At 39.7% G+C, this 18,728-nt stretch overlaps 1 protein-coding gene across 2 annotated transcripts in view; it reads left to right on the forward strand.

Moving 5' to 3' along the window:
• Positions 1-18,728, forward strand: part of AK5 (adenylate kinase 5) — a 242,553-nt gene that overhangs the window by 16,232 nt on the left and 207,593 nt on the right. For both annotated transcript variants that reach the window (XM_059137808.1, XM_059137807.1), the window contains exons 4-5: positions 1,100-1,269; positions 1,378-1,491. In XM_059137808.1, coding sequence (XP_058993791.1) covers positions 1,100-1,269; positions 1,378-1,491 — 284 coding nt within the window. The remainder of the gene's footprint in view (positions 1-1,099; positions 1,270-1,377; positions 1,492-18,728) is intronic.

The following is an 18,728-nucleotide window of genomic DNA, read 5'->3' on the forward strand; positions in this document are numbered from 1 at the left end:
TTATAGCAGCAATGTCTACAATAGCCAAACTATGGAAAGAACCTAGATGTCCATCAACAGATGAATGGATCAAGAAGATGTGGTATATATACACAATGGAATACTATGCAGCCATCAAAAGAAATGAAATCTTGCCATTTGCGACAACATGGATGGAACTAGAGCGTATCATGCTTAGCGAAATAAGTCAAGCGGAGAAAGACAACTATCATATGATCTCCCTGATATGAGGAAGTGGTGATGCAACATGGGGGCTTAAGTGGGTAGGAGAAGAATAAATGAAACAAGATGGGATTGGGAGGGAGACAAACCATAAGTGACTCTTAATCTCACAAAACAAACTGAGGGTTGCTGGGGGGAGGGGGTTAGGGAGAAGGGGGTGGGATTATGGACAGTGGGGAGGGTATGTGCTTTGGTGAGTGCTGTGAAGTGTGTAAACCTGGTGATTCACAGACCTGTACCCCTGGGGATAAAAATATATGTTTATAAAAAATAAAAAATTAAAAAAAAAAAAGAACCTATTCTATTCACTCTGTATTCATTGCATAAGCCTTCTTTGGAATTTAAAGGAGATGAGGCAGGGAGACCCATGCATAGAGTTAAAAGAAAAAAAAAGATTTAGATAATTTGTCTCAATATTGATGTCCCTTTGGGTTTAAAAACAACTGTTACATTTCACCAAATTGCACATTAGCTCTTTGTTGGCATGGAACGCATTTCTGTTATTGTGATCATTATCTCTTGTGTCCCATAGATTTTTCTTTGATTACAGAGGGAAAAAAAAATAGGTTTGGCAAGGAATATGAAACTGTTTCTCACAACTGCATTGTTCAGTTTTCTAAAGTAGATATTTACTAAACTAGGTAAAGGAAAAAATGTCTCTTTCATCTAAGAAAGTTGATCATAGTTCTGTCCTTTCCTTGGTGAAGCCTACACTTGCTTTGCCTTTAGGTTAGCACTGAGAATGGTGGAAGAGTGGGGTTGACCACCCTGCTACCCCTGATCTAGACTCTGCATCTCAAGACAGAGGTATTAGCTGTATAAAAAGGAGTTTCTTCTTGTATCCGAAGATCACAATTCTGCCTGTTTTAAATGATAGGTGGTCCGGGAAGTGGAAAGGGTACTCAAAGTTTGAAGATCGCAGAACGTTACGGATTCCAATACATTTCGGTGGGAGAATTATTAAGAAAGAAGATCCACAGTACAAGCAGCAATAGGAAATGGAGTCTTATTGCCAAAATAATTACAACTGGAGAATTGGCCCCACAGGTACTGCTGTGTAATTTGCTTCTATTCTGCAAAGATTTTTATACCAGTGAGTGGTGAGTATAAGCTTCACTGTGTTTTTTTTTAATCTTTCTTTTTAATTTATAAAAGGAAACAACAATTACAGAGATAAAACAGAAATTGATGCAAATACCTGATGAAGAGGGCATTGTTATCGATGGCTTTCCAAGAGATGTTGCCCAGGCTCTGTCTTTTGAGGACCAAGTAAGAATGTCTCTATTTTAAATGATGTATTTTTGCTTAAAACTTTGAGATTTATATGTAAAAAAAAAAAAGATTTCTTGGGAGACTTGCTGTTATTCTGAAAGAATTCTGGTCTGAAAACAGGAAAGTACATCAGTATGGGTTGACAGAAGGTCATTTCCTTGGAATATATGCCTAGAAATTGGAGACCGTCCCTGCCAAAAAAGAAAAACTAATAATAGAATTTGTGATTTTTATTTAAAAAGTGCAAACCTCTATGGATTTTATTTCAAAATACTTTACCTAAGATTATGTCTTTAATCTTTAATTACTTAAACCAAGCCTGTTCCATACCGCCCTGCAGTATAAAACATCACGCTGTACTTCTATGGTTACCAAATCAGGAAACCCTCTTAAGTGAGGTGTAAAATACTAAACCACCTACCTATAACAAGGCAGGGTTCATGTTGCCAAAACTTACTCAAATTTCAGTAGACTATGCATGCTCAACACCTAATATGAATATTCTTAAGGGAAGTAAATCAATTAAAATATTTTGTATATCTACTTAATCTTTTAAAAGCAGGGTGACTGATTCTTCATGTAAAATTTTAATTACAAAAATAACATTGTGGTCATAAAAATTTTAAGTCTGGTGTAAAAAGTGAAAGTTTACTAATACCCTTATTCCATTCCACTGCCCTCCTCTCCTAAGAAAAACAAACATTGTTAAGCTGGGTATAGATCCTTCTAGGTCATTTTCTGTGCATTCAACACACACACAACCATGCGTGTGCATATGTGCCTGCTCATAGACAAATGCATTTTTGATTTTCATAGCTATCTCCAGATTGTCCTCCAAAAAAGACTTTTCCAAGTTATAGTCCAATCAATATTGAATGAAGTGTATTTCTCCAGAACCTTTCCAACTGGATAGAATTCATATTTAAGATGTTGCCAGCCTGATAAGTAAGAAATAGTATTTCATCTTTTAAATGTACATTTCTTGAATTACTACTAAGGATGCTCTCAGATACTTTATTGATAATTTGTAATTCTTATGAGTATTACCTGCTTTGCTTTGCCTATTTTTCTACGGACTTATTTATCATTTTCTTATTTTCTTATTTATCATTTTCTTATCATTTTCTTATCATTATCTTCACAAAGCCTCTCTGAATATTCAGGTGAACTGTTTGGGGACATTGGTTGTGCTGGAATGCCTTTCTCCCTCCTCAGGTTTCCCTCTCCCACAGTAGTCTAGAACCTCCCGTGCTTTCCTAGTTTGAGGACTTGGATTTAATTGTTCTGCCTTGACGAGAGAAAAACCAGAAAAATCCATTTTTGTTGCTGTTGCGTTACCTGATGTTGCTGTTGAAAATGGGTGCTATGGCAGCCGTTCCACGTGATTCTTGGCTAGTGGTGGAGCCCCGAGAGCCGAGGCAGGCATTCCCACTCAAACCCAGTCCGCCCTTGGAATGATAGGGATTTGGCGGGCACAAGCAGCATGAGCTTCTTGGGTTTTTTTCTCTATTCTCTTTCAAACTTTCTGTGAGTCTCTCTCTTCTCCCCTGAATAATAACTCAGGTAGATCTCATAGCTTTCCTGGTCACTTAAAAATATTAAACATACAGGGGTGGATGGGTGTTTCAGTCGGTTATGGTCCAACTCTTGATTTCAGCTCAGGTCATGATCTCAGGGTCATGGGTTTGAGCCCTGTGTCAGTCACCATGCTCAGTGGGGTGTCCGTTTGAGATTCTTTCCCGCTCCCTCTCCTTCTGCCTCTCTGCCCCTCCCATCCGAAAAAAAAAAAAAAAAGTGAATCTTTCAAATATTAACAGATAGTCTTACTTTCCGGTATTAAAAAAACCCAGTCCATAATTACATCTCAGTTTTTTTCACTTAAAAAAAAAAAGTGTCCATGGCGCCTGGGTGGCTCAGTTGGTTAAGCCACTGCCTTTGGCTCAGGTCATGATCCCAGAGTCCCAGGATCGAGTCCCGCATTGGGCTTACAGCTCCACAGAGAGACTGCTTCTCCCTCTGACCTTCTCCCCTCTCATGCTCTTTCTCACTCTTTCTCTGTAGTGGATAAATAACATCTTAAAAATTTTTTTTAAAAGTCCAATATAAAATTAAAACTTCAGTCTTCCACTCAGTTTAACATATGTCTTCTTGGACCTGGTTCAGCCTCAGAAAGACAAAGTGATGTCTCTGACTCCTGAAATTCTTCCTCATGTGGATTACGGTGAAGCAGGTAGTGGGGAAAAGGGCAGGAAACGCGTAGCTCTCTAGCAAATCTCTGGACACCTGACTGATCTCCACCTTCTTTTCCAAAGCCTAGACTACACGGGTGATGGGCCAGGGGTCATGATACTTGTTGGGGACATCTGTCAGCAAGTTCTGTTAAGATGGTCTGGTATCTCCGTAATACATCCAGCTCCGAGACTGGACTTTTCCAGCCTTTCGTCCGAGGCTGAAAAAGTCCAGTCTCGCATCTTTCTCCAGCTGACCTTGGAACACCCTATATAGAGGTTCTTGGCCACTGTAAGTAGAACAGTTGTGCTGAGTTGTGCCACCACTGCTGACCTACCAGAGTTCAGAGGTTGCAGAGGCAAAGCTGAAGTGTTTATGCATAGCAAAATGTTGGGGTCAGCCCTGATTACTCTGTACCCTATGTAGGCTCAAGCCCTTGTGCTATCTGTTTTTCTGGTACCATGTCTGACCCCAAATGTGTGAGGGTTTTCCCTCCCAGTTCTCCAATCCTCAGCACAAACAAGACATCTGATCATTGCATTCAACTTTGACACTAACTATCTGAGTTAGTCTGGACCCTTCCAGTGAAGGGCTCAATCCCACAAGACTGTCCCCACTTCAGAGGTCACTGACAAGTTCCGGGGACACTTGTATTTCTGTTCCATCACCTATAGATTCTGGGGTTCCCACAATGCTCTCATCGGTTTCGATAATTTGCTAGAATGACTCACAGAACTCAAGAAAATGCTTTACTTACATTGAGGGGATTATGATGAGGTACAACTCAGAAGCAGCCAAATGGAAGTGATGTGTAGGGCATGGTGTGGGGTTGGGCATGCAGAACTTCCATGTTCTCTCTGGGTGCAGCACCCTCCCACTACCTCAACATGTCTATCAACCCAGCAGCTTCATTGCTGAATTTTTCTAACCCAAGCTCTCTCTTCTTCCTGGAGACCAGGGAGTGTGGCTGGAAGTTCCCACCTTCTCACTGTTGGGTCACCAATCCTGGGTCTCCCAATAATGGGTCCATGGTCAAAGGAGCGAGACTGATACAAAGCGAAGGTCAAGCAAAGCTTTATTTCGCACCAAGCATCAAGAATCAAACCAACCGGGGGCGCCTGGGTGGCTCAGTGGGTTGGAGCCTCTGCCTTCGGCTCAGGTCGTGGTCCCAGGGTCCTGGGATCGAGCCCCACATCGGGCTCTCTGCTCAGCAGAGACCCTGCTTCCTCCTCTCTCTCTGCCTGCCTCTCTGCCTACTTGTGATCTCTGTCAAGTAAATAAATAAAAACTTAAAAAAAAAAAAAAAAAGAACCAAACCAACCATCAAACAGAACAGTCAGGGCCGCCCCTTACAGAGAGGGCGACCCCTCCCTGCCTCACAGACTAACTTTTATAGAGCAAAGGCCATATGGTTGAGCCTGGCCACGCACAGGTGGCCAATGAGATTTCAACACACAGAGAAAGCTGCACAGTCATGCTAGGTCACACAGGGGTGGCCAATTGAACTACAATTCACCCCATAGTAGACATTTGCACTAGCCTATCACCTTGGTGAGAATTGGCTCCCAAAAGGCAGGGACCACACTCCTTGGTAGCTAGGAGACAGTATGCACCCCCACTGATTGAATGCTTCCACCTGGCCTGACCCACCCTTGTATTTGGACTTTGTTACCTGGGATTGGTTTCCCAGACTTGCTTTTAAATAAGTTCCCCTGGGGGGAGGCGGGGCCGGGGATTTACATTTTATTGCATAAACAACAAAATGGCTGTTCAACCAAGGTAGGGCCGCTCTGACTAAATAGGCCCTTACACTCGTCTCATGTTTGGTCTCTCTGCCAGCAAACTCCCATCCGGATACTATTTTGGACCCTGCCAGAGTCACTTCAACAGCCTTGACTAAGGTGTGGTCAGAAGGTGTTCATTAGGGACAAGAGAAGACAGTCTTGTTATTCAGGAAATTCTAAAGGTTTTAGAAGCTCCATGCCAGGAATCAGGGACAACAGCTAAATATGTATTTTCATGAGACCACAACTCCTCAGGGTTTTTCTAGCTTTTTGTATGTGTCTCTGGACCCGTATATACACACGTGCAGAAATCTCCCCCGAGACTTCTTCACAGGTCCAGGGCCTGAGAGGAGATGGATTTCTGATATTGACCACATACTGGTGATGGTCTTTCTTCACACTTAGGTGTCTTATAGGACAAGGAAGTGTATATTTTCTGTTAGGGAATATAGTATCAATGTGAAGTCCGGACTGACCAGTCAGATTTTCTCCTTGAGGTCATTTGGCGAGTATGTTTCCTTCCACATTGTTGTTCTGCCATTTCCTGGGATGCTTTCATCACCTGTAGGGTCGAAGCAGGGCTGTCACCACATATGGTTTCCAGCAGGCACGCAAGGGGAAGAGAACATAAACATCTGATGGTCTGAAGTTCTGGATGTGGATAGTGGTGACTATCATTTCTGCTCACATAGCAATGTTGAGAATTTAGTTTTATTATGATTGTGAGGCAGGCTAGGAAGAATAATCCAGCTGGGTAGCCAGATGCCTGCCTACGGTTCTGTAATTACGGAAGGATAGGAGAACTAACTGGCAGCTTCTTCCGGTTTACCCCTTTGGCCATCCACATTTTGGCACGTTCCCTTCCTTCCAACGTAGAATGTACTCACTCACTCCTCAACGAGAGCACCCAGAGTCCCATCATCTAGATCAAAAGTCAAGAATTTCTACGTGAGGAGAGCCTGGGTGCCTCAGTCAGTTAAGTGTCTGCCTTAGGCTCAGGTCATGATCCCAGGGTCCTGGGATACAGCCCTGCTGTGGGCTCTCTGCTCAGCAGGAAGTCTCCTTTTCCCTCTACCCCTGGCCCTGTTTGTGCACTCATGCTCTCTCTCTTTATTTCCCTCTCTCTCAAATAAATAAAGTCTTAAAAAATTTAAAAAGAAATCTTTACTTGAAGTACAGTTCTCTCCAGTAAGTCCAGATTAGACTCTTCAGCCACCTACAAACTGAACATGGCATTGTCTTCCCTCCCTGCCACTAATAAATATTGGAGGAATAAGACTAGGAGAAGTAAAATAAAGCTCCTGTTCAGAAAAGGAAATTCTAGAGATACATGTTGTCATCACCAAATCATAGCAAGTAACAAATCCTTTCCCTAGCAGTAGAGTGATTTCAATTCCTTGTCTTCTGAAGCCTTTGGCCTTCTGAAAAGTTCTTCTTGTCCATTATCCTACATGGCCACATCAAAGTATTGTGTTGGAGACGATGCCTTCTTTGGGATCTATTGTTAATTTGAAAAACAAAAAACAAAAACAAGCTTCTTCTGATTATGCTTATGATTTCTTTGGTAAAACCACTTCCTCAGGGGTGTTTAGGTGTCTCAATCATTAAGCATCTGCCTTCAGCTCAGGTCATGACCCCAAGGTCCTGGGATCAGTCCCATATCTGGCTCCCTGCTCAGTGGGAAGCCAGTTTCTCCCTCTCCCGTTCTCCCTGCTTGTGTTCTCTCTCTCCTTGCCTCTCTCTCTGTCAAATAAATAAATAAAAATCTTTAAAAAAAAAAAAACCATTTCCTCAAAAATTTGGTAATTATCTGCTCTTTTTGCTTCTAGTTAGTTCTATGCACCAATAACTATACCTAAAGTTTTTTTCTAGATTTAGATATTAAGCCATGTTGGCTTTTTGTTTCCTCATTTTGGTGGTAGTTACTTTGAGGCCATATAAAACAACAGGCAGCATCCTTCATCCAGGTTTTGCCTCGGGGCTGGATTCCTTTTTTTGGAAAGCTGGGAGAGTGTTAGTTAACAGGAGTCCTTTGAGCACTAAGAGCCTTGTCTTCTGCTCTTTGGAGGTAAAGAAGCAGTTGGTTTTTTTCAAACTTGTAAGTCTTAAGTTCCTGGACACTTTCTTTTCTCTTTATCTGTTTGCAAATTGGTCAATTCTCTCTCAGGTTTATCTATCTCTTATTCTGTGTTGCTAAATAAAATAGAGAACAGTCAACACATATGATAATTCTAGCCCTTTCTGGTCATTACTTCTCTAGCCGTGGGCTCCATAGGAACGTGGTCTGCCTTACAAGTTATCACAAGTAAGAGTTCTACCGAATATTTGCAATGGCATATCAAGTGTCATTAGTCTTCCAGCCTAAAATTTCTTGCTCTTACAGCCCAAGCGAATTAATGCCATGTGGCATTGATCAAATACTATATCAAACACTTACATGACTAGTCTTTGTATTATTTAGAGTAAATCCAGGATGCTGTAATAAAAAGACACAATGACACAGTGACATAACACAGAAACTTATTTCTCTTGTATGTAACAGCTATGCCGTGAATGAGGGCAGAGAACCTTCAACCTATACAGTCATTCGGAGATTCGGTGGTTCTCAAACTTTTTGGGCAGTGCTTCTCAAACTTTTTGGTCACAAGACCCTTTAACACTTTTCAATATTATTAAAGATCTCAGAAAGCTTTCATTACAGGGGCTACATCTATTGATATTTTTCATATGAGAAATTAAGGCAGAAATTTAAAAATATTTATTCTGTCATTTTAAAATAACAGTGAATCCATGCAGGTTAACACAACTAACACATTTTTATGAGAAATAACCATATTTTCCAAAACAATACAAAATAAAGAAAGTGATAAGAGAAACATTACATTCTGCAAATCCCTTTAATTTCTAATTTAATATAAGACAGCTGGATTCTTATGTCTGCTTTTGCATTCTGACTTCTGTGATAGCACACTTCATGTAGCCCCTGGAAAACTCCATTGTGCATTTGTGAGAGAATGAAGGTGAAAAAGGCATGGAATTTGTTAGTATAAAAATAGCTTTGACTTGCAGCCTCCCAGAAAGGGTCTCAGCAATCTCCAAGGGTCTTAAGAGTTCACTCGGAGAACCCTGGGACATGTTTGACATTTATTAGTACAGTGAAAGCGACGTCAGTAATGCCGTGCCCTGTGGCCAGCTTCCAGCTGGTTGCCAGGGGACAAAGTCCAGAAGGCACATGCTCACCTCTTAAGGCCCAGACCCCGGGGGTTGCACATTAGTCTTCACAGGCCATTGAAGAGACCTGAAGTCACAGGACTACATCCTAACTTTAAGAACCATTGGACAATGGAGTCATGTGTTCAGGCATGGACCTAGCTACAGAACTGTTATTATGGAAGAAGGGAAAACAGGTTTTGAGAGACAACCAGTGGTTTCCACCACAAGCAGCATGCATTCTTTCCCACCCTTACTTCTCAGCCTAACAACTGAGCTCTCCCCGCCCTTGGCCTGCCATTGTAGGTGAAGGAGAGATGGAGAGGCTACTTACCACCAGACTTCAGCCCTGGTCTCCTCTTTGCATTTGGTCATAGGTCCTTACTATCTAAAAAATTTCTTCTCACCTTCTACCTGACTGTTGAAAAGAAATAACAGATTAGTGAGGGGAGAGGAATCAAGATAAGTGAAAATAGGAAGTCTAAGATCTTTTTACCACCAACCAAACGTACAGCATAGCCAAGAATTTGCTAGATAGTACAGAGTCCAAGGTAAAAACCTAAGCAAAGTGTTTTTTTTGAAGATTGTATAATTTCATAGTTCATAGGATGACAGGATGAACCTCCGTAGTAGATTTCTTTACTGAGGATTTATTACAAACAGTAAAGCTGAAACCATTAAGAATTCAAAGGTGCTATTATTGAAAATGAAGGAAAGCCTATGCTAAATCTATTTTCTTTTTAAATCTGAAAGTAGTTAACAATATATTCAACTATCTAGCTCCAGCTAATTTTCCAATTTTATGTTTCTACCTCTGCGTTCTGCATGCTGGGCTACTCCCTGTTTCTCACAATGACCCGCTCCTGCTATTTCCTCAGTGCTATTTATATCATCCCTTAAGCTGTTTTTTTTCACTGTGCGTTCTGTTTTTGAGCTCTCTTTGTGTTGATACAAATAGACTTAACTCATTCTTTTAACTCATTCTTTTAGCTGCTTCATAATCTTACTTTCTGTAAATGTATCATATTCGCAGGCGATCAAGTTGCCTTAAAATTTCTGTGGTTGCCAACAATGCTATGACCAACATCCTTGAACACATTTCCCTTCGCTTATGTCAAGAATTTCTAGATATTTCTAGAAATGGATTTTCTTTTCTTTTTTTTTAAAGATTTTTATTTATTTATTTGACAGAGAGAGAGAGAGAATAAGCAGGAAGAGTGAAGATTGAGGGAAAAATTGGCTCCCCACTGAACAAGGAGCCTTATGCAGGACTGGACGCCAGGACCCTGGGATTTGACCTGAGCTGAAGGCAGATGTTTAACAGACTGAGCCACCCAGGCGTCCCTAGAAATGAATTTTCTTTTCTTTCTTTTCTTTTCTTTTTTTTTTTTTTTTTTAAATTTTGTTTATTTATTTGACACAGAGAGAAAGAGAGAGATCACAAGTAGGCAGAGAGGCAGGCAGAGAGAGAGGGAAGCAGGCTCCCCGCTGAGCGGAGAGCCCAATGCCAGGCTTGATCTCAGGACCCTGAGATCATGACTTGAGCCGAAGGCAGAGGCTTAACCCACTGAGCCACCCATGTGCCCCTTAGAAATGGATTTTCTAATGTAGAAGGAATGCGTGTGTGTATGTGTGTATGTGTAATATTAAATCTATTCTAGATTTTTAAAAATATAATATTAAAAAGTGTTCCCGTAAATTTATGATCCCTTTTTTCCCCATTTGTCCACATCTCACCAATACTTAATTTCAAGTCTTTTTATTTTAGGTAATCTGATGGATTAAAAATGTACATGCTTTGGTATTGCTATTTTATTTTGCGTTTTCTTAACCCCTAATGAACTGAAATGTTTTTTAAATGTGTTTGTTGGCTAGCTGTATCTCCTTTTTTGAGAACTGCCAAAATATAACCTTGGCACCTTTTTTCTGATGGATTGTTGAGTTTTTATTATTGATTTGGACATTCTAGATACTAATCTTTTGCTGTGTATTTTGATTATATTTTTTTCCATTTATATTTTTTCCAAATAATGACAGAGAAACATACAGAATCATGTCCTATCTTTTGCCCTACAGAAGTTTTAAATTCTAATATGGTAAATTTATCAGCATTTTCTTGACTTTTACACTTAGACCTTAAGAAAACATTCCCTGCAGTGTCATAAAAATATTCCATATTTTTATATTTATTTTTAATTTTGCTTTGAAGGTTTAGGTATTTCTTCTCTCTGCATTAATTGTTATGCATAGTGTGAGGTAGAGATAGAATTTTATAGTCTCTTTATATTTTTTGACATCAATTATCATGGTTTCGTCTAAAGAACTCTTGTTATATCCTAATGCCTGAAAGACAGTCTCTTCCCCTTCTTTTTCTTTTCAGTTGGCTTGGCCTATAAATGTACTCTTCTTTATGAACTTTAGAATCAGTTTGTCAGAAACCTAAAAAAAAAAAAACTGTTGAGATTTCATTTTAATTTCAATATAGATCATATTATATATAGGTTAATTTTCAGAGAACTGACTTCTTCCCATCCATGAACACAGCCCTATCATTTCATTTACTCAGGTCTCGGTTTATGTTCTTCAGTAAGTTAAGTTTTATAGTATTCCGTAAAAAAAACTTGTATGCTTTTTGTTGGTTCTGTTCCTGGTTTGCTGCTGTTATAGATAAGCCCCTTCTTTCCTAACCAATTCTCAATTGATCTTTGTGGAATTTTTGTGTTGGTGAGTGTGTCTGTCTGTCTTTCCCCTCGGTAGGCGCTTGTTCTCTCCTCAGGGCAGAGCTATCTCATTCATGCTATAAACTCCCTTCCATTCTTCTTATTTTCCCATCATTCCCACTCTCATGGACCCCCCCTCCCACCTGCCCTGCTACCTTAACATATTTCTTTATTACACTGGGTTCTTGTAAGTGTATTTTTGTTCTGAAGTGGAAAACAGGTACTAGTGTCATGAATATCCAGAAAAGGAACGACTCAGGTGACTGCTTCAAAAGTGATCTTGAGTTCAATCTCTCAGACCCTCGCTGATATCAGTAGAGTTGATTATAATGTCAATGGGATACAGTAGGTTCTGATTCTCATTTATTGTGTGATTTTGACTGATTTACCAACTCTCTTGAGGCTTCAATATTTTTCTTTGGAGAATGAAGACGATAAGAACACACAGGGTTATTGTAAAGATTAAATACGATCGCGTATTTGTTCTTAGCACAATGTGTGGCTAATAGTGACCACTTAACAAAAAGATGTGGTTATTATGATTAGACATATTAAGGATAAGTTCTCCATAGATTTGTACAGCAGAAGAGCCCTCACGGACTCTCCCTTCTTGTTTGTCAGAGCTTTGAAGGAGAAAGGATCGTCCAGTTCCTTCTAGGGGAACTTTCACATTGATTGATGCAGCCCTCAGAGGCCCCCTGTAGGTGTTAAAGCAGCCTGTAACCACTCTGCTTTTATTTTATGTTCTGAGGTTCCTCACAAAACTCTGTTGAAAGAAATTTTTCTTGTGCTGAAAATGGCTAGAACCACTTCAGTAATCTGTCAGCTAGAGTCCAAGGACATTCTACACTGTGGGGCAGAAGCATTGGAAGCCCACTGATTTAATAGTGGTGTTCTCGCATCTTGGCATTCCATATTTCAGCAAAACCAGTGTTCCCTCCCCACCCCCATTCTGTGTACCCTCTTTTGATTTCACCCATTTTTCCTGCTGGTTTCTCCTTTCTTGGGAGTGGTCCCACAGAGATGCCTCCTTTCCTTTCCTAGTTAGCCTTATGCATCCATATCCATGGGATTTTCATGTGAGTAGTGTTTTGGTGCCTCTGGCTGCTTTGTTGGGGACCTGTACAGAATTCCTTTGATGATAATGCTGGTTGATTTCTTCCAAGTAATATGTATATATTGCTTCTGTGACCCAAATTTCCCAAAGACCTAGACATTTACTTTCTATTTTATTTATTGACTCCATTTGGTGTTCAGCTAGCCTGATTTTTCCATTGTTCCTATATTTCTTATTTTGTTTCTGGTGTAAGCAAGTATATTATTTCTAGAAACTTGCATTTGAATATACATATTTTATAATTGATTCGTATTGTGTTATCACTTTACTCCCCAACATTACCTGTTGTTATTCCACGTTACAGTTAAGGACTCTGAAGCTCTGATAAGTCAAGTAACTTGCCTAGCAGGCAGACAGAGCTGGGATTCCCAAGGAGGAGATACAGATGTTCTAGACCACTAGCTTTCTGGAAACTTGAGGTCACAAATACAGGCTGAATGTGGGCATCAGGCAATTTTTTAAATATGTGCTAAATTCTAAAATTAAGAGACTTCACATTAAAAAGCAGATTTCTACCTTGTCTTGCAATGGTAGCAAAGTAGGGGCTCCCAGTTTATGCTGATGTCATTAGACAGGGTAGATGATGTCTTGTTCACAGCCATCCCCCACTCCCACCCCAGCTGGTATCTCACTGTTCCAGCACCAATCTGGCCTTACAAGGCACTGGAGTCCGTGCCCTACAGTGTCCCTTGTCCTTCTCTTGTCTTAGCTGTGTCTGATTTTAATTATTGGTTTATCGCACACACACAAAAATACATCACAAAGCTACATACACCTTATTCTGTAGGTGAGGCAACTGTCTGACATAGTTCATCATCTTGAGCCATCCTTCTGGAGGGCCCACAGCCTATGAAAATAATCATGGGCAAGGGGATGAAATATGACTTGATTTGTGACACTCGAGAGACCATCTGGGGAGCAACTTCAATAATTACGTAACACAAATTCAGACCTGTTTAAACAGCAATTCGCCACGGTTTGTTTTCTGGGTTGTGTGATCTGTGGTTTTGAGTTGAGGTCCTGATACTTAGTAAGAGCAGGCACTAAGCATTCTTACTTGATTGTAGAGGAGTGGTAAAGCAGGGAAGGTTATGGAGAGAGGACTTCACAATGGACCCAAGATGATTCCTGTGATCCTGCCACACTTACTCATGTGCATTCTTCCAGGCTTCTTGAGTGAGGGATTTGTGCTTCCAAGGGTTGAGCCCATGAGTGCATACGACCCTTATGAATTCTGCCTGTCATGCACTGTTGGATCAGAGAGGGTGAAACTGGCTGGAGCAGGTGTATATAACTACGTGGAAAAAAAATTTTTTTTCTAGTTGTGATTTCCTCTAGGATTTATAATTTAGCCTCAACTTTGCCATCTAAAAGGAACCTAAAAATAGAGTTAAATTCTGAATTTGAATGAGTGAAATTGGATATATGAAACATTCTCAACTAGATAAATAGAGTTAAAAAAAAAGAAACCAACAAACCAAACACTTAGAGATAAAAGGAAAGCCATCCTCACAGGGCTTTCATCCTCCTTGCATAGTGAATTGATTTGACAGACATAATTTGATTTGCTGTTCCTAAGGGGGACAAATTTGATTTGCTCCTAAGGGGGAGTGATTTAATTTTAATCACACAAATTTTTTCTAAGCATTAGCACTTTTGTGCAAAATATTAAAGGAAATGTGGTCGTTTCCCCCTGGAACTAATAACCTAGAAGTTTGCTTCTGATTATTTAATAATTAGGTTTTGAAATTGAGAATATATTATTAGATGATTATTTTTTGTTTATTTTTATTTTGATGGGCTGTGACTATAAGACCAATCAAGGTTAAAAGGCTGCTGAGGTTTTTATAACTGCATTGTATAAAGAGAAATGACAATTTCCGGGTTTCTTAGGAAGATAATATTCAAAGTTCTCTTTGACTTCGCCTTGTAAATTAGGTACTGTTACTACATAAGACATCATCCAAAATTTATTTATTGGCTTAAAATGACAATACTTAAATTTCATATGTTTCTGTGGATCAGGAAATCAAGAACCACTCAAGATCTCTCATGACATGGTGTTTAAATGGTGGTCAGAGTTAGGCTTCTTTATTCAGACGTCTGGTGGTTGGTTTGGGAAGACTCAGACAGCTGGGGCTGGAACAGCTGAGTTCCTCAGGCCTCTCTTTCTTTCTCACCATGTGGAGGTCCCAGGTTGGCTGGACCTCACAGCAGCTCAGGGCTCCAAAAGCACGTTAACGCAAGAGAGCCAGAAGGAAGCCTGATAGCCTTTTCTAACTCAGCTTCAAAAGCCATACATCCCTTCTGTGCAAAACAGAAAAGAGAAGAGGGGAATAAGAATCCACGGATTTTTTTTTTTTTTTTCAAAACAGGGAGCGTGTCATTAAAAAACAAAACAAAACTTGACATATTTTAAACCACCATACCATGACACTTGGTAAAGAAAGACTGGCTCATTCTTCACTTTGTTCATATCTGTCTCTTCTCATTTCCTCTCCTCCTAGCCTTTTCATGCCGGGTCCTCCCGTCCACCTGCTTGCACTTCTAGAGACCTCACTCTTCCAAGCTTCCTTGTCCTTAGTGCCTCCACCACCAGTCTGTCTTGTGTCCTGTGGCCAGATTAATTTGTCCAAAAGACCACTGCCATTAATTCATTCTTTTGGTTGAAAGTTTTTAATTGCCAATTGTCTCCCTAGAGGGTTTGTATCAGGATCAGGTACATGCCTTGTTTAAAAATGCAGATTGTTTTGGTCCCTTCCCAGAATTACTGAATTAAAACTAATCAAAACTAATTCTTAAGCAAACTAAAGTGCACACTTCAACTTGGTATTTAACTGCACACAACAAAGGTTCTCAGCCATAGTGTGCTGCATCTTTATGGAGCAAGGGGGCTGTTGCCAACAATATCAAAGTACTAATATTGGAACCCATGCAGTTACTCCAATAACGTCATCTTCACTCGTCTTCACCCTTACTTTCTTGAGTGAGAGAGAAATTCCTCAGAATGGGAGCAGTTTCACATAAGAGGTTTTCTCAATATTAATGTCACAAGGCTCTCGTGTCCCCGTGCAGATTCCCTGTACAATCTCACCTGAGCCAGATTTGGTTTGTGTTCCCACCATCCCTTGAATACATTTCACCCTTGCTCCCTTGTTATTTGTTTCTCCTTGATAGTCATTTTTCACTGCTTGTCAAATCTTACCCCCTTCTGCACAATTTCCCTGAGGCTCTCCAAGCCTCGGAGATTTCTCTTTACTCTCAGCTTATTCAGCAAAATCAGTAACTGTCTTTAAGATTTATATGGCACTTATTATATAGTCCCTTAAATTGTTAACTGTTGGCTCATCAGCTTGCTGTGTTGGTCAGCTTCCAGCAAGAAAGAGGTATCGTGCTCAGATAGGCTACACGGAAGAGTGCTTGGTACAGGAAATACTGAACAGGTGTGCGTAGGACCTGAAGAAAGTGCAAAGGATAGTTCAATATCATGATGTTAGTAAAAGTGGGATCTGTTACCCTCCCTAGGCCTGTAGATTCCAAAAAGGAGCAGCAGTAGTTTGAATCCAGACAAAGAAACAGACATATGAATAAAGCCTCCTCATCGGAGCCTTGACCTTCATTGAGGAGAGGTAGCCAGCCTCTCATGAGCCCCACAGGATGAGAGCCAAGGGAGTAAATATCCAGACTTTCCCCTCCTCCCTTCATCTGATCTTCTGATGTTCTCCAGTCAGAACCAACTGGAAGCTGGAGGGCAAGGGACCTCATTGAATTGTTCCAGAAGAGCAATCACCCAGGACACAGCTTGGGGAGAGAGTGGTGGAAGGTGAGCTACAGGGGCCTAAAGAAGATACACAGCACAAATACAGATGTGTTAAAGTGGGGAGTCTTGCAACTACTTTGGTCTTTCTCACAGCCCTACAATGCACTATGTACAGTAGTTGTGCAGTAACTGTAACTCATTTTTTTTATGCCAGCATGCATTGGTTTCATTTCCCTGGAGTGCTTGATAAGGATGAGTGACAAAAGGCTTTCCCAATGTTAACATTTTGCATTTTTTGCACAGTGATTCACTCAAACATAAACTACTGTATTTTCTTAATTTCCAGGCCCAGTTCCCTTAATGTCTTTAATAGAAAAGGCCAGTTCCTTGAGAAAATGCAGATACACTTATAATTTGAGTCTCCTAAGTAATTACCAAAAATATAAATTCAAATTAAGCTAGCTGTCATTTATTTTGGAAGCCCAAGATACTATTCTCAGATCCTACCAATTTAGCCTCCCTGACGATAAGCACATTACATTCTGTGAAGAGTAAATATGTGCACAGGGGTGCCTTGTGTTATGTGAAAATAAAGTCAGGGATGCTGGATTTCTTTTCTTTTTTTTTTTAAGATTTTATTTATTTATTTGAGAGAGAGACAGTGAGAGAGAGCATGAGAGGGGAGAAAGTCAGAGGGAGAAGCAGACTGTCCAAGGAGCAGGGGCCCGATATGGGACTCGATCCCAGGACTCCAGGATCATGACCCGAGCTAAAGGCAGTTGCCTAACCAACTGAGCCACCCAGGTGCCCCAGAGAATAAACAGGATAATTATTTACACTGAAAAGGAATCCTACTTTTTCAGAAAGATTCAGCTGGGATTTCCATTATTTGGGTAGAAACAAACATACTTTATTTTTATGAAATAATGACATAGCCAGGTTGAAAATAAAGGGCAGAAAAAGATATACTATGCAAATATGGAACATAAGAAAGCTGGAGTTGATTGTTATTAGATAAAGTAGACTTCAGGACAACAAGTATTACCAAAGACCAAGAAGAACATTTCCTAGTGATAAGAATGTCAGTTCATCAGAACAACATAAAAAGTTTTAAATCTGTATATACCTAATAAATTTTCAAAATGTCTGAATCAAACAATTGACAGAAGCAAAGAAAGGAATAAACAAACCTATACTCCTAGTTGGAAGTCTTAATCCTTTCTCAATCTTTGAAATAAAAACTAGGCAAAATATCTGTTAAGGACCAACACCTGAAAAATAATAATCATATCTAGAACACAGTATCCAACAACTGCACAGTACACATTGTTTTCAAGTGCAAATCAGACTTTCACTAAGATAAACCATATATTAGGCCATACCACAAGTCTTAATAAATTGTAAAAGCTTGAAATCCTATAGAGTTTGTTCTTTGGCAACAATGACCAAAAAAGCATTTGACAACTGTCAATATCAATTCATTAAAAAACTCAGCAAATTGACAATATAAAGTGAATTCTTTTAATCTGATATGAAAACCTATGGCTAATATGATTCTTAATGATGAGACATTGAGTGCTTTCTGCCTAAGACTTGGAACTACAGAGGTGTCCATTCTTACCACTTCTATTGGAGACTATACTGGATGTTCTAATACAGTAAGATAAGAAACATCAATAAAAGGCAAACATATGGGAAGGAAGAAGTAAAACTGTCCTTGTGGGTAACATGATTGTTTACAAAAAAAATCCTAACTAATAAGTTCAAACTAATAAATCTAGCATAGTCATAGAATATAGGTCAATGTTCAAATCAAATTTAGTTCTATATATTAGCAACAAATTCCTATGTATTATGAAACCTATTTTAGTTCTATATATTAGCAACAAATTCTTATGTATTATGTATTATGAAAATATAGGGTAAGCTACCTCTGGTTTGTTGTTTAATTTTACTCCCCATGATAATTCCTTATTAAAATATAAAAATATTGACTTAGATGGGTAACATCTTTTTATATAGCATTCTTTGAGTACATAGTCATTGGTACTTGTCTAATATGAGGATGGGACAGAAGGTAAAATCCTTATGTTTACATTGGAAAAGTGGTACTGACTAATGTACTACTGTGTTTGGTACCTCTTGATTATTGCATTTAATCTGGTGTAGTCCTCACTTCTTTCTTTTTTTTCCCATGAGTCATGGCCAGAAAATAGCTTCCCATTCATGCTTGAAATAATGTCCTCCATAAGGACATAGATTCATAGAAGCACAAATTTTGAAGGGTACTTTCTCCTGAATATAATAACTGATGGTCTCTGCCTTTGGGGGTGGCTGAGTCATTACAGAGACAAACAAAACCAGGCAAAATCAGCATTTTCTCACTCAACTGACAGCAAAAGTACAGGTTCAGC

Source organism: Mustela lutreola, chromosome 10, assembly GCF_030435805.1.
Source record: "Mustela lutreola isolate mMusLut2 chromosome 10, mMusLut2.pri, whole genome shotgun sequence".
Taxonomy (NCBI): domain Eukaryota; kingdom Metazoa; phylum Chordata; class Mammalia; order Carnivora; family Mustelidae; genus Mustela; species Mustela lutreola.